Below are 14,204 nucleotides of genomic sequence, written 5' to 3' on the forward strand. Positions count from 1 at the left end.
CAGCTGGGAGGCGCTGTTGCCCAAGTGCTGGGTTGATTTATAAATGGCAGGGTCAGTGCGTCAGGACGGGGAAAGGGCTCCCGTGCTGAGCCTGCTGGCCATACTTCCGTGCGGAGGAGCGAGCAGATGTTTTAGGGAGGGCAGCCAAATTCTGGGGCGACCTTCGGCGTCTTGGAGGTCAGCTTTTCCATCAGGGTCACACAGAGCGTTTCTCCCAGCCTCGTTGCCATAGGGAAGGGTCCAGACATGTGAAGCCGTTGAAGATGTTCTGACGGTCTGCCTCGGTACGGGCCCTATGTGTGCGCGATGTTCTGACGGTCTGCCTCGGTACGGGCCCTATGTGTGCGTGATGTTCTGACGGTCTACCTCGATACGGGCCCTATGTGTGCATGATGTTCTGACGGTCTGCCACAGTACGGGCCCTATGTGTGCATGATGTTCTGACGGTCTGCCACAGTACGGGCCCTATGTGTGCGTGATGTTCTGACGGTCTGCCACTGTATGGGCCCTATGTGTGCATGATGTTCTGACGGTCTGCCACTGTATGGGCCCTATGTGTGCATGATGTTCTGACGGTCTGCCACAGTACGGGCCCTATGTGTGCGTGATGTTCTGACGGTCTGCCACTGTATGGGCCCTATGTGTGCATGATGTTCTGACGGTCTGCCACAGTACGGGCCCTATGTGTGCGTGATGTTCTGACGGTCTGCCACTGTATGGGCCCTATGTGTGCGTGATGTTCTGACGGTCTGCCACTGTACGGGCCCTATGTGTGCATGATGTTCTGACGGTCTGCCACAGTACGGGCCCTATGTGTGCGTGATGTTCTGACGGTCTGCCACTGTACGGGCCCTATGTGTGCGTGATGTTCTGACGGTCTGCCACAGTACGGGCCCTATGTGTGCGTGATGTTCTGACGGTCTGCCACTGTATGGGCCCTATGTGTGCATGATGTTCTGATGGTCTGCCAATGTATGGGCCCTATGTGTGCATGATGTTCTGACGGTCTGCCACTGTATGGGCCCTATGTGTGCGTGATGTTCTGCGTGGGTTTAACGTTTCCCTCCGGAAGCTAATTCTCTCTTTCAGATAATCGCTGGATTATATGGTTCTGCTAGGCCTCTTAGACAAAGACTTCAAAGGGTCTTATGATAACGGGGGGGGGAGGGTGAGGGGGCAGCATCTGTAATCCCACCAAAGCTGCCATCACTCCCCTCGGCTCGGGCCCCCGGAGCTTGGGGCCGTGGGGCTGGGGGGTGGGAGGCGCGCTCACCCTCGCTATCCGGGAACCAGTAACTCTGCGACCCAGTCTTAACGAGCCATTTTTACCTTTTTGCAACCTCTGCATGGACTTTAGCAGGAAGAGCGAGGATTAGGCGATGGCAGGCCTGAACACCTAGATTAGTGGCCTTTTTGGTTTCCAGCAAACCGGATTGAGACGAGATGGGAGAACAAAATCTGGGGCTTACGGCCTCACCGTGCGGCGCGGAGACTTGAAAGATGGCCGGGCCAGAGAGCTGGAGCGGGGCCCTGCTTTAAGAGGGCTCATTTTACTTATTTATTTCATTACTGAAGGGTGTCTTAAGCAAAGCACAGGGGTCCTTATCGGGAGGAACTGATGTTAGACCTTAATGGGGAGTGTGATCAAAGGGAGTCCCGTGTGCGATTGGGGTATTAGAGGGAGTGGGGGGGGATCGGCTGAGATCCTGTTGAACGGAAGAATGAAATCAGCGCCTTAACTTTTTAAAGAGGTGAGGAGGTGATTACTCACTGGGGGGGCATCGTAAGACGCCGCCATTCAGGCCACTTAGGTGGCATTTGTGATGACAAGTGACACAATCAGAGCATCTCCTCATCTGCTGAGATTCCGACATCGCTGGTGGATTTCCAGAACTTTCTCTGTCTCACCACTGCTCCTTTGTGTGCTCTTACGCCCACGTCTGTCTGTTCTCGTTTGGTGATGTCTGCAGCTGCAGGCCTGAATCCGAGCCTGTCTCTCCCCTTCTGCTGCAGCTCGCTGTTCTCGTTTGGTGATGTCTGTAGCTGCAGGTCTGGATCTGAGCCGGTCTCTCCCCTTCTGTTGCACACGTGCTCTGACTGTGTCTGTTCTCTGCTTTCCTCCCATAGTCCAAACAAACACGGTTGAGGTGAATTGCTGACCGTCGAAAAAAACCTCTGAGTCTGTGTGTGTGTCTGTGTTTTTGTAACTATGTGTTGTGTCTGTATATCTATGCCATTCCTGTGTGTGTGTGTGTGTGAGAGGTGCTACCGGTATAGCCGTGACACCTGCCGGCGTAGCGCCCGTCCTACCCGTGACACCCGCCGGCGTAGCGCCCGTCCTACCCGTGAGACCCGCCGGCGTAGCGCCCGTCCTACCCGTGACACCCGCCGGCGTAGCGCCCGTCCTACCCGTGACACCCGCCGGCGTAGCGCCCGTCCTACCCGTGAGACCCGCCGGCGTAGCGCCCGTCCTACCCGTGACACCCGCCGGCGTAGCGCCCGTCCTACCCGTGACACCCGCCGGCGTAGCGCCCGTCCTACCCGTGACACCCGCCGGCGTAGCGCCCGTCCTACCCGTGACACCCGCCGGCGTAGCGCCCGTCCTACCCGTGAGACCCGTTGGCAGTTTCCCACAGAACCAACTGGCAGTTATTGCAGTTGTGTGTTCGCATCTCACACTGACTTGACTAAGAAGCCGGGTTTGAATCCAGATGTGGCCTCACCGGCACTCACTCCCTCGCAGGTGCTGTGGCTGAGGACATGACCCAGAGTCCCTCTGAGCTGCTGGAGAGCGTGAAGGAAATGGTGCACCACTACGCAGACACGCTGGAGAAGATGACCAATGAGGTAGGGGCGATGTTGAGCTCGCGCCTGGGGGGCACAGGGTGTCTACGTAAGGGGGCTCATTAAATCCAGTAAGGAAGTCCTGCAGCAGGGGCCCCTCTGTGCCCGAATCTTGGGAGGGGGGGTCAGTATTCCGAGCACCGGCCCTGTGCTCATGTTCAGGTGAGCTGAAGGTTGTTTCTATGGCTTGAAGGAGGCTCGGGCAGAGAGGAGCACTGCCGTCACTGCCGGCTCTCTGCCTTCATGCAGCACCTCAGCGGCGGGTAAACAGTGAGTGATGCTTCTGGCTTTGTACTGCGCATCGAATTCAGAGGAGATTCACTCCACTGCAAGACCAGCGATGCTGAATTATCCATCAAAGGCCGTGTGAAAGGAGAGAACGCTTATTACTTCCTCACCGCTTTTGTGTCGGTTTAAAGTCGCTATCTGCTCTCTTTTATTATTGTGCGTAATCCGGTCTGGGGAACGGCCGGCAAATCCTGCTAACAGCCCCATGTTGTTTACTCCCGCATTACGACTTCGTTCTCGCACCCACGGTCTCCGCTGTCAGCCTCATTACTCATTCGGCTGATGGAGCTCCTCTCATCTGCTCCTCGGCCTCCTCCCTCCCTGCTCAGAGCCGCTCCTCCTGCCCTCTGATGGTCATTGTCTCCTCCTGCCGAGAAAAGCAACACCTTTCCTCTGCATCGGCCTACCTCTGCTGGCTGATTTTTAATGAAAGGGTCCCATCCTGCCCTCTAGGGGCAGTTGGGGGCAATTCAGCCGGCTTCAGCTAACTGAGGGACATAATTATGCCTCTGAAGGCCCAAGGTGGGCGGCCCGGGGGGGCATTAGCAATGTGAAGGTTGGGACGTGGGCGCGGACCCCTGACAGGAAGAGGAATGGACTGTCAGGCAGGATAAATAACGAGCGGCCGAAGCTCCGACCGTGACCTCCCCCTCCCCAAGGCTGCACCACGACTGGGCGACCCACGTGGGGGGTGGGCCACTCCGGACCTGTCATGTGACCTTAATCCAGCTCTTGCTTGCATTTGCTAGTGCCTTACTGGGGTGAAATATCCCAAATATTTGTCCCTCCTGGGGTGTGTGTAAATATTTATGGTATAAAGAAATTTGTTTAAAAACTATTTGCAAAGAGTTTGGTTTAAGGAGTAGCACTTATAGTTTTAATGAAATATTTAATTTTTATATTTATATTTTGGTAAAATATTTGGAAAATGAGATGAAATGATGAAATGATGTGATGATGTGTCGTATGGCAGTTTTACATTAATGTGTGGTGTTTGCAATTTGATTTCAGTTTGATTTGATAGCAGTCTAATCTCTGTGAAGCATGTCTTGTAACCGATGTACAGAAATCTGGAGTGCTCCGGAGCATGATCCGCTTCTCATATCTGAGCAGGTGTTGGATCTGCGTCGTTTAAATGAAAAAGCAACTGAGGAGATCAAGGGCCTTGAAGACAGAGCCTCTTCCTACAGGAAGAGCATGGAGGTGTGTGGTCATCAAGCATTACCTAACGTGACTTCCGGAGTAAGGATTCCCCTGATGCATGTCCGTGTGCGATGTCAGTGCGGAGGTGTGTGGTCATCAAGCATTACCTAACGTGACTTCCGGAGTAAGGATTCCCCTGATGCATGTCCGTGTGCGATGTGAGTGCGGAGGTGTGTGGTCATCAAGCATTACCTAACGTGACTTCCGGAGTAAGGATTCCCCTGATGCATGTCCGTGTGCGATGTCAGTGCGGAGGTGTGTGGTCATCAAGCATTACCTAACGTTACTTCCGGAGTAAGGATTCGCTGGAAGCGTCGGTGCAGATGATGCCAGTAGGTCTCTGGATATGCTGCTCTGACACAGTCCAGTAACTCCCAGTTTACTCTTTGCCGGAGTGCATGGTATCAGTTACAATTGTTTCCCATAACTCTTCCTGGTCCTCTGTCGCATTGCTGACTTTCTTCTGGTGGTTCTGGTGGTTTTTGGGTCAGGTTCAGCGTAGCTATGGGAGATATGTAGCACAATTTGAAATATTTTATATTCTGTTTAAACCCTTTGCCAGTCTCACACCCAGACTGTGGCTCGGGGCTCACGGGGGGGCTTGTTTGTCGTTCCTGTGTTTGCCTGCAGGATTCCCACAGCAGCCTGGCACAGGCCCTCGAGGAGCTGTCTCTGCTGCGTACCCGCTGCGTGGACAGTGCCGCCCTGGTGGACAGGGCCCAGGAAGAGCTGCTAAGTTCTCGTCGCCACTGCAAGCTGGAACAGGAGCGCTCGGCCGCCGCTGAGAAGGAGCTCCATGAGCTGACTGTCTTTCACCAGCAGGATCTGCAGGTACCTTACAGGACAGAGGGTTCTGGGTGTGGGTTCTGGGTGTGGGTTCTGGGTGTGGCCGTCATCAGAGGCATTGTAGATGGTGTTGCCGTGGTTGCCAGCTGGTTGGTAGGAGGTCTGTAATGTAGTCAGCGTGTCTTTGAGTGCAGTATAGACGGAAATATTGCCCCCTCCCTACTCTGAAACACTCGCTCCCAGCTGCGGGGAGCGGCTCTGTCTCGCCTGTGGTGCAGCTGTGAAAACGGGAGGCAACCAAAATATCCCCCCCCCCCCCCAGTCACCCCACCTTCACCTCGCAGACAAGTGACATTCTGCCGCTCTTTCTAAAAGGCGCCTTTTGGCCCCAGGTGACACTGAGAAAATGAGGTTTGATGTGAATGCGATGAATTAATGTGGCTTCCTGCCGGGTGAGAAACAGGAAACAGCTGAGGCATGATGGAGGCTTGCCAGACATCATCTCTAGAAGGGGACTGACAATGTTCAGCATAAACCAAAGGGGACCTCTCTGGGTTTATTACAGATAGCATTTTGCTGTTAAGACGAGGAACGTTCAGCTTAAACCGAAGGGGACCTGCCTGGGTTTTTTAAGGATAATGTTTTGGTGTTAAGGCGGGAAACATTCAGCATAAACCAAAGTGGACCTGTCTGGAGTATTTACAGATAGAATTTTGGTGTTAAGGTGGGGAGTGTGGGGCGGCATGATGGTGCAGTGGTTAGCACTGTTGCCTCACACCTGTAGGACCCAGGTTTGAGTCTCCGCCTAAGTCACATGTCTGCGGAGTTTGCATGTTCTCCCCATGTCGTCGTGGGGTTTCCTCCAGGTACTCCGGTTTACTCCCCACAGTCCAAAAACATGCTGAGGCTAACTGGAGTTGCTAAATTGCCCGTAGGTGTGCATGTGTGAGTGACTGGTGTGTGAGTGTGCCCTGCGATGGGCTGGCCCCCCATCCTGGGTTGTTCCCTGCCTCGTGCCCATTGCTTCCGGGACCCCCACGACCCAGTAGGATAAGTGGTTTGGAAAATGGATGGATGGATGGGTGGGAAGTGTTCAGCATAAACCGAAATGGATATGTCTGGGTTTTTTACAGACACCATTTTGGTGTTAAGGTGGGTTTCAGTCAGCATAAACTGAAGGGGGCATGTCTGGGCTTTTTTCAGAAAGTGGCCAGAGTTAAAGTGGGGAGCTGCAGCATGAACAGCTACTTATGACAGCAGCTCACAGCAGTTTCTGAGCACTATTACTTCTGTCAAGGTCATTTAAGCTGCAGAATTTAATGCCTGTGAGACTGAAGAGGACAGTAATCTCCTCTGTGTCCTCCTGTTGTTCTTGGCCTCAAATGACTGTTTTTGAGCCACTGGCTGTAAATTTAGAAAGTGATCCTGACTGGTGTTGGGAAGGCAGTGTTCAGCTGGCTGTGCTTGTGGGGCTTTCCGGAAATTCTCCTCCCCAGGACGCAGGCCGGTTGTGATTCAGAAGCAGGCTCATTTTGCAGCACTTCTGCTGGTTCGTACTGCAGATCTGCACATTTTGCTGAGAGGTGGGGAATGGGTCAGATTAGGCCTTTTCCTGGCTGTAACGGGAGCATATGGCCTTGTTCTTTTGTCGATTTTGTTTTTTTAAGGGCTTCTCTCCAGTTACTGGAGTCCAGATTACTGTCCTGGTTTCTGATTCTTCTCTCACCAAGGATTCCTTTGCAGTTGGTACCACTGACTTGATGGTAAAGATTAATGAAGTGATGGGGGCCTGACCCCCCAGGGTGGGACCCCAGCAGTGCGGCTTCTTCCCTGGTCTGTTGGAACCTCCTCTGGAACCAACCTCCTTTCGAGCCTCCGACAGTAAAATTTGGGGGGGGGGGGGGGGTTAGGCCTAATAGGCAAATTTTTTTGCATCTTTGGGTAATTATTTTTGGGTGTCTCAATTGCATCAACATGGGACATGTGAAATGCTGTCTGGGTTTCGCAAACCCACAGATTTAGCTTCCGCGCAGCATTCCTTCTGCATTTGGGCTGGTTCCGTGTAGAGTTCCTGCTGCATTTGGGCCGGTTCTGCACAGGGTTCCTGCTGCATTCAGGCCAGTTCAGCGCAGTGTTCCTGCTGCATCTGGGCCGGTTCCATGCAGCGTTACTTCTGGATTCAGGCTGGTTCAGCGCAGTGTTCAAGCTGCATCCGGGTCGGTTCCACACAGCATTCCTTCTGGATTCAGGCCGGTTCTGCGCAGTGTTCCTGCTGCATTTGGGCCGGCTCTGCCCAGTATTCCTGCTGGATTCGGGCCGGTTCCGCGTGGGGTTCCTGCTGGATTCAGGCCGGTTCCGCACAGTGTTCCTGCTGCATTTGGGCCGGTTCCGCGTGAGGTTCCTGCTGGATTCAGGCCAGTTCCGCACTGTGTTCCTCCGTCTGTTGCTTTCCTGTTGCCCCTGAGCTTGCTTGGAAATGTTGACCATCTCCTGTGAAATAGGGTGCTCTTGAGGTGCCCTCCAGGGCAGGAAGGTCACAGAGTGAGTCTTCAGCTCTATTTTAGGAACGATGCCCTTTAGATAAATGTTTTATTCAATTGTGTATGTACAGGATCTTAAATATGCAAAGATCAGCTAATTAAAAATCTCTTGGGTGGCTTATAGCTTAAATCCAAAAAAAACAGTTAGTTGATTCACTTCAGTGGTTTGCATGCTGATATTTATTCAATTTATTTATTCCCAAGTAAACTAATACAGTGAAAAGTGAGTAATTCTGTTATTTTCAAGGAGGAGCCGCAACAACGCATTCATCAGTAATGTACCAGTTATTGAATTCAGAAAACTATCTGAAAGTCTGGTGCGGAGTTTGGAGAGACGAGTGCTTTTTGAACATCTCCTCTCAGCAACCTTTCGCTGTCCCTCCTTCCCACCGTGAAGCTGTTAGTGGCCGAGTAAATGGATATCTATGCAAGTAGAATAAACGTGATTAACTGCAATTAATAATATTGCAGCACTTTGGTATGTGTGGTAATTGTAAACATTTATTTATAACCAATTACAGGAGCTTCTGGAACGTCCAGTGCCCTGTGGAGTGAGGAAATGGGGAGGGGCAGCCTACCGTCAGTGTGACTGCGGCCGTGTGTGTGTCTGTGTGTGTCTGTGTGTGTCTTTGCACCAATGTGTGTGTTTCTGTGTGTGCACGTGTGTGTGTGTCTGTCTGTTTGTGTTTGTGTCTCTTTGTGTGTCTCTATCTGTATGTGTGTGTGTCTGTGTGTGTGTGTGTGCGCATGTTTGTGTGAGTTTGTGTCTATTTGTGTGCGCGTGTGTATCTGTTGTTGCCTGCATGTGTGTGTGTGTGTGTGTGTGTGTGTGTCTGTGTGTGTGTGTGTGTGTGTGTGTGTCTGTGTGTGTGTGTGTGTGTGTGTCTGTGTGTGTGTGTGTGTGTGTGTCTGTGTGTGTGTGTGTGTGTGTGTCTGTGTGTGTGTGTGTGTGTGTCTGTGTGTGTGTGTGTGTGTGTGTCTGTGTGTGTGTGTGTGTGTGTGTGTGTGTCTGTGTGTGTGTGTGTGTGTGTCTGTGTGTGTGTGTGTGTGTGTGTCTGTGTGTCTGTGTGTGTGTGTGTGTGTGTGTGTGTCTGTGTGTCTGTGTGTGTCTGTGTGTGTGTGTGTGTGTGTGTGTGTGTGTGTCTGTGTGTGTGTGTGTGTGTGTCTGTGTGTGTGTGTGTGTGTGTGTCTGTGTGTCTGTGTGTGTGTGTGTGTGTGTCTGTGTGTCTGTGTGTGTCTGTGTGTGTGTGTGTGTGTGTGTGTGTGTGTGTGTGTCTGTGTGTCTGTGTGTGTGTGTGTGTGTGTGTGTGTCTGTGTGTCTGTGTGTGTCTGTGTGTGTGTGTGTGTGTGTGTGTGTGTGTGTGTGTGTCTGTGTGTGTGTGTGTGTGTGTCTGTGTGTGTGTGTGTGTGTGTGTCTGTGTGTCTGTGTGTGTGTGTGTGTGTCTGTGTGTCTGTGTGTGTCTGTGTGTGTGTGTGTGTGTGTGTGTGTGTGTGTGTGTGTGCACACTATCCGTAGCCCGACCTCCCCCTCCCTCTCACAGCCCTGTTCTGTTTCTGCCTTTGTCCGTGTGTCTGTGCCCCCCAGGAGAAGCTGACCTCCCTGCACGGCCTGTACCAGCGGCTGCTCGTGGGGCGTGTGCTCATACCCCAGCAAGACCCCCTGCTGGCCAGCTTCTCCTGGGCCGAGCTGAACACCGCGTTGCAGGAGCAGGCGGCCGCATTGACCTCCGACCTCAGCCGCGCTAATGAGAAGGTGGGCCGGCCACGGGGAAGGGGTGACGTGGGGGGGTGGGGGAGCACGTTAATAATTCACTGGCATTAATTATGACTCGTCTGCAGCTCAACTTGATGCCACTGCTGTAGGCATGTTAGTGTAACTGATGTCTGTATGGGAAACCCCTCCTTGGGATGGGCTGCCGCTACTAGCCTGCTTCAGCCAGAGGGACCTAATTAACACGACATAAACGAAAGCTTTGCTGATGAAGCAGTCACAGTCAGGGGGGCGGCTCTGTGTGTGCAGTGGCGGGGCTGGCCTGTTCCTCATCGGTTGCTCTGTTAGTGTGCGCATTCTGGGCTACGCGGGTGTGCATTGTGGGCTACGCGGGTGCGCATTGTGGGCTACGCGGGTGCGCATTCTGGGCTACGCGGGTGCGCATTGTGGGCTACGCGGGTGCGCATTCTGGGCTACGCGGGTGCGCATTCTGGGCTACGCGGGTGCTCATTGTGGGCTACGCGGGGTGCGCATTGTGGGCTACGCGGGTGCGCATTGTGGGCTACGCGGGTGCGCATTGTGGGCTACGCGGGTGCGCATTGTGGGCTACGCGGGTGCGCATTCTGGGCTACGCGGGTGCGCATTCTGGGCTACGCGGGTGCGCATTGTGGGCTACGCGGGTGCGCATTGTGGGCTACGCGGGTGCGCATTGTGGGCTACGCGGGTGCGCATTGTGGGCTACGCGGGTGCGCATTCTGGGCTACGCGGGTGCGCATTCTGGGCTACGCGGGTGTGCATCATAGGCTATGTGGGTACTCTACTCATCCCAGAGAGTTCCCCACCCTCTTTTTTGGTGTCCATTCAGAAAGGCCACATGTAACGGCCACCCTGATTAGATTGCTGTCATTTGATCTGTGATTGGCCCAGCGTGCCTGACGTGTGTCTGACACGTATCATGTGATGCCAGACTAAATAGTTTTTCCACATAACTGCCTTTTCCCTGCGGTCCCTCCCCCCACCCCGTGTCCTGATCCTGCTAAGAGCCGTTCCAAATGAAGCAGGTCACATGGTCACAATGAGGACTTTGAGAGAAAGCTGCCGTTTGCTTGGAAAAGCCAGAGCTGTTCAGAGTGGGAACGCTGGAGAACATTCCAGCAGGCCTGAGGGTGCCTTTCCTTTTCCCCATCTTTTCCTAGGTTTCCCACCTGCAGGGGGTGTGTGAGAAGCAGGGCAGGGCCATGAGGTGCCTGCAGCAGAGCCAGGAGGCCACCTTCTGCAGGCTGACTGGACAGCTCCAGGAGCGCGAGGAGGCTTGGCAGGAGGAGAGGCGCCGCCTGGAAAGGAGACATGGCCAGCAGGCCGCCGAGGCCTCAGCCAGGGTACAGGTGAGGACCCCTTCTCCCCCGGTGTGTTGCAGGGGACCAGGTCTGCCTCTCCTCATCGCCGCTCCATTAGCGTTCCGCTAGGCCACTGCAGTTTGGCCTTAAATACATTTACCCTGCACCTGATGATGAGTGTCACTCCTGGGTGTACAGCTTAGGGCCAGCGTTTCTGATTTGCTGTGAGATCCATTATCCTGAACCTTCACATGCTGACACGAGACAGTACATCACCGCATTATCACGCCTGATCCCAGCTCTGTAACGGCCCCGTTAAAGGTGCTTTGAATGAAAATGCGATACCTGACTGACTCCGGATAAGCAATTTTTTTTTAATGGTAAAATGCTGAGAGCACAACCTGGGCCTCCTACCCGTGGCTTGCAGTAACCTGAGTCTGCAGTGTGCAGTGTGCAGTGTGCCCTGCAGGTGGCAGCAAAGTGAATGCGGTCTTGCTTAAAAGGAGATTACATTTTTAGCTGAAATGTAGATGAGGCTCTCTGTGTAATACTGTACGCTTCAGGCGGTGGTAGTAGAGGAGAACGGAAGTATTTGTGGAAATGCATTTTAATTCTTAGATCTTAAACCCTTGGGTGTGCCGTAGTTTGCATATGTAATGTGTAGCTGATCAGAAAGAACCAAATTAGTCAGGCAGTCGAACCATTGAACTGTACCGCTTCTGAAGGCAGATTATTTGGGGCTGTTGAGGCGGCCGTTCAGCCTGGCTGGATCCCGGCAGCTCAGTCTCTGCTGTCATTCGCCTCAGCCCTCCTCCACATTAAGTGGGTGTCGAGTCACATTTATGTTAAGTTCTTGTACCTCAGGCTCAGGGCAATAGTCCCGCCATGTGGGGGGAGCTGTGTTCATTCCTGCCCCGCGCTAATGCTATTTTTATTAAAAGCTGAGCACTGTCAATGTCAGAACTGTTGTAACTGCTGATTTGCAGTGGATCATGGAATAAACTGGCATCTGTGTGGAATGTTCTTCACCTAGAAGTGGCAGGAGGTGGCAGAGACAGCCCAGGAGAAGGTGGCCGGTCTAGAGAGCATCCGCAATCAGATGGCCCTGGACCTGGCTCGCTCTCAGCGGCTCCTCCTGCAGGCCCAGCAAGAGACTGCCGCCCTGCTGGCAGCCTGTGCTCTGCTGGTGGGGGCCCTGGGGCCGCTCCGCTGGCGGCTCGCAGCCCTTTGTACCCAGAAGGCTCGACTCCTGGAACTGCTGGCGGGACACGAGGCCTTCGAGAAGGAGGTGGCCTCGCTGGTATGGGCGCTGGAGCCCGAAGACGTAGCGCCTCCCAGAGAGCAGGCGGGCCGTGGCCTGAGAGCCTTCCGGAAAGGTGCCGTTGTTGCACTGGCGGCAAACCGCCTGCGGAGGCTCGGGGAGCACTCCCGGCTGCTGTTCATCTCGGACTGTGGCCCCACTGTGCTCCCAGCTCTCCCTGTCTGTGCCCTGGGGGCTCGAACCCCAGCAGACGGTGCCAGTGAGTATCACTCTGAGGGACCAGTGAGGGCCCGGGGCCCAGAGCCTGTCCTGATGAAGTTGTGTTGTATGTCTCCCTTAGACTCGGCCCGGGAGGGACAGAATTCCAGTGTGGTCTTTGGGGGCCTCAATGGCAGGACCCTGCTGCCCACTGTCCTCAGGGCAATGGAAGGGCTGCAGCTGAAGGCCCCTGACACAGGTGAGCTGCTGAGTAATGCTGAGTGTGGAGACGAGCAAGCCGCTTACGCGACGCGGCGACCTCAGTGTAACTGCTGTCAGACTCGCGTCTAACGTGCTGAGTAATGCTGAGTGTGGTGACTGCCAAGCCGCTCACGTGATGCGGCTTCCTCAGTGTAACTGCTGTCAGACTCGCGTCTAACGTGCTGAGTAATGCTGAGTGTGGTGACTGCCAAGCCGCTTACGCGACGCGGCGACCTCAGTGTAACTGCTGTCAGACTCGCGTCTAACGTGCTGAGTAATGCTGAGTGTGGTGACTGCCAAGCCGCTCACGTGATGCGGCTTCCTCAGTGTAACTGCTGTCAGACTCGCGTCTAACGTGCAGAGTAATGCTGAGTGTGGTGACTGCCAAGCCGCTCACGTGATGCGGCTTCCTCAGTGTAACTGCTGTCAGATTCACGTCTAACGTGCTGAGTAATGCTGAGTGTGGTGACTGCCAAGCCGCTCACGTGATGCGGCTTCCTCAGTGTAACTGCTGTCAGACTCGCGTCTAACGTGCTGAGTAATGCTGAGTGTGGTGACTGCCAAGCCGCTCACGCGATGCGGCTTCCTCAGTGTAACTGCTGTCAGACTCGCGTCTAATGTGCTGAGTAATGCTGAGTGTGGTGACTGCCAAGCCGCTCACGCGATGCGGCGACCTCAGTGTAACTGCTGTCAGACTCGCGTCTAACGTGCTGAGTAATGCTGAGTGTGGTGACTGCCAAGCCGCTCATGTGATGCGGCTTCCTCAGTGTAACTGCTGTCAGACTCGCGTCTAATGTGCTGAGTAATGCTGAGTGTGGTGACTGCCAAGCCGCTCACGTGATGCGGCTTCCTCAGTGTAACTGCTGTGAGACTCGCGTCTAATGTGCTGAGTAATGCTGGCTGGGGTGTCATCTGGTCAAGTAGCAGTACCAAAAGTTCCAGTACCAAGTACACAACCAACATGAGTACTTTGTTTGATACTTGAGTACTTTGGGGTGGGACTTGAAATGCTTTCTTTGACAATTTGGTTATGAAAATAGCCTGTCTCTGAAACACAAAATAAAAGTTGCTAACTCAGAAAACAATGAAAAACAAAGTAAAGAAAAAAAGCATTTTCAATAATATACTTGAGCTGTGCAATATTGGAAAAAATTCAGATATTGCAATGTGATTGTCACGCTCCGGTTCGGACGAACAGGCGATCGTGCGGGCGGTTGGCCAAAAATCAGGCAGACGCGGCAGGATCGGGGAGATCGGGGGTTTATTAAGGGAAAGGAACACTGGGAACATGGAAACTACGGGAGACCAACTAACGCACAAGAGTCAAGCAATGACGAACGAGGGTAACAGGCAAGACCAGGATATAAATAGGACATGACTAACTCAAAATAATCGGACACAGCAGGAGACAATTAGGGAATCACACATGGGTAATCAGGGGGCGTGGCACACACGAGGAGCGGACGAGCCGGGCATCACAGAGCCCCCCCCCAAAGGCGCGCTGCACCGGGCGCGCCCCGGAGAAGGCGACGAACGGGACGAGGGAAACGGGACCAAGAACTGAAGAACAAAATCAACGAAGGACGGGAAACAGGACCGAAGAACAAAACACGGCGAGAGACAGGACGTACGACAGGACGTGACAAAGGGCAGGGAACGCAGAGAGACAGACCAGAAAGGGCGGAACAGAGGGAACAGGCGGAACAAAAGGAGTGGGAGTGACGGAAGGGAACGTAGGGAAACGAGGAACGGAGCGGGGCAGAACAAAGGGACCA

General features: G+C 53.7%; 1 protein-coding gene across 21 annotated transcripts in view; it reads left to right on the forward strand.

Annotated features, from left to right (window-relative positions):
• Positions 1-14,204, forward strand: part of LOC125704960 (coiled-coil domain-containing protein 171-like) — a 51,272-nt gene that overhangs the window by 10,526 nt on the left and 26,542 nt on the right. For all 21 annotated transcript variants that reach the window (XM_048971149.1, XM_048971153.1, XM_048971160.1 and 18 more), the window contains exons 11-17: positions 2,744-2,847; positions 4,246-4,335; positions 4,966-5,166; positions 9,247-9,414; positions 10,569-10,757; positions 11,743-12,229; positions 12,311-12,427. In XM_048971149.1, the coding sequence (XP_048827106.1) occupies positions 2,744-2,847; positions 4,246-4,335; positions 4,966-5,166; positions 9,247-9,414; positions 10,569-10,757; positions 11,743-12,229; positions 12,311-12,427 (1,356 nt within the window). The remainder of the gene's footprint in view (positions 1-2,743; positions 2,848-4,245; positions 4,336-4,965; positions 5,167-9,246; positions 9,415-10,568; positions 10,758-11,742; positions 12,230-12,310; positions 12,428-14,204) is intronic.

This window comes from Brienomyrus brachyistius, chromosome 12, assembly GCF_023856365.1.
Source record: "Brienomyrus brachyistius isolate T26 chromosome 12, BBRACH_0.4, whole genome shotgun sequence".
NCBI lineage: Eukaryota > Metazoa > Chordata > Actinopteri > Osteoglossiformes > Mormyridae > Brienomyrus > Brienomyrus brachyistius.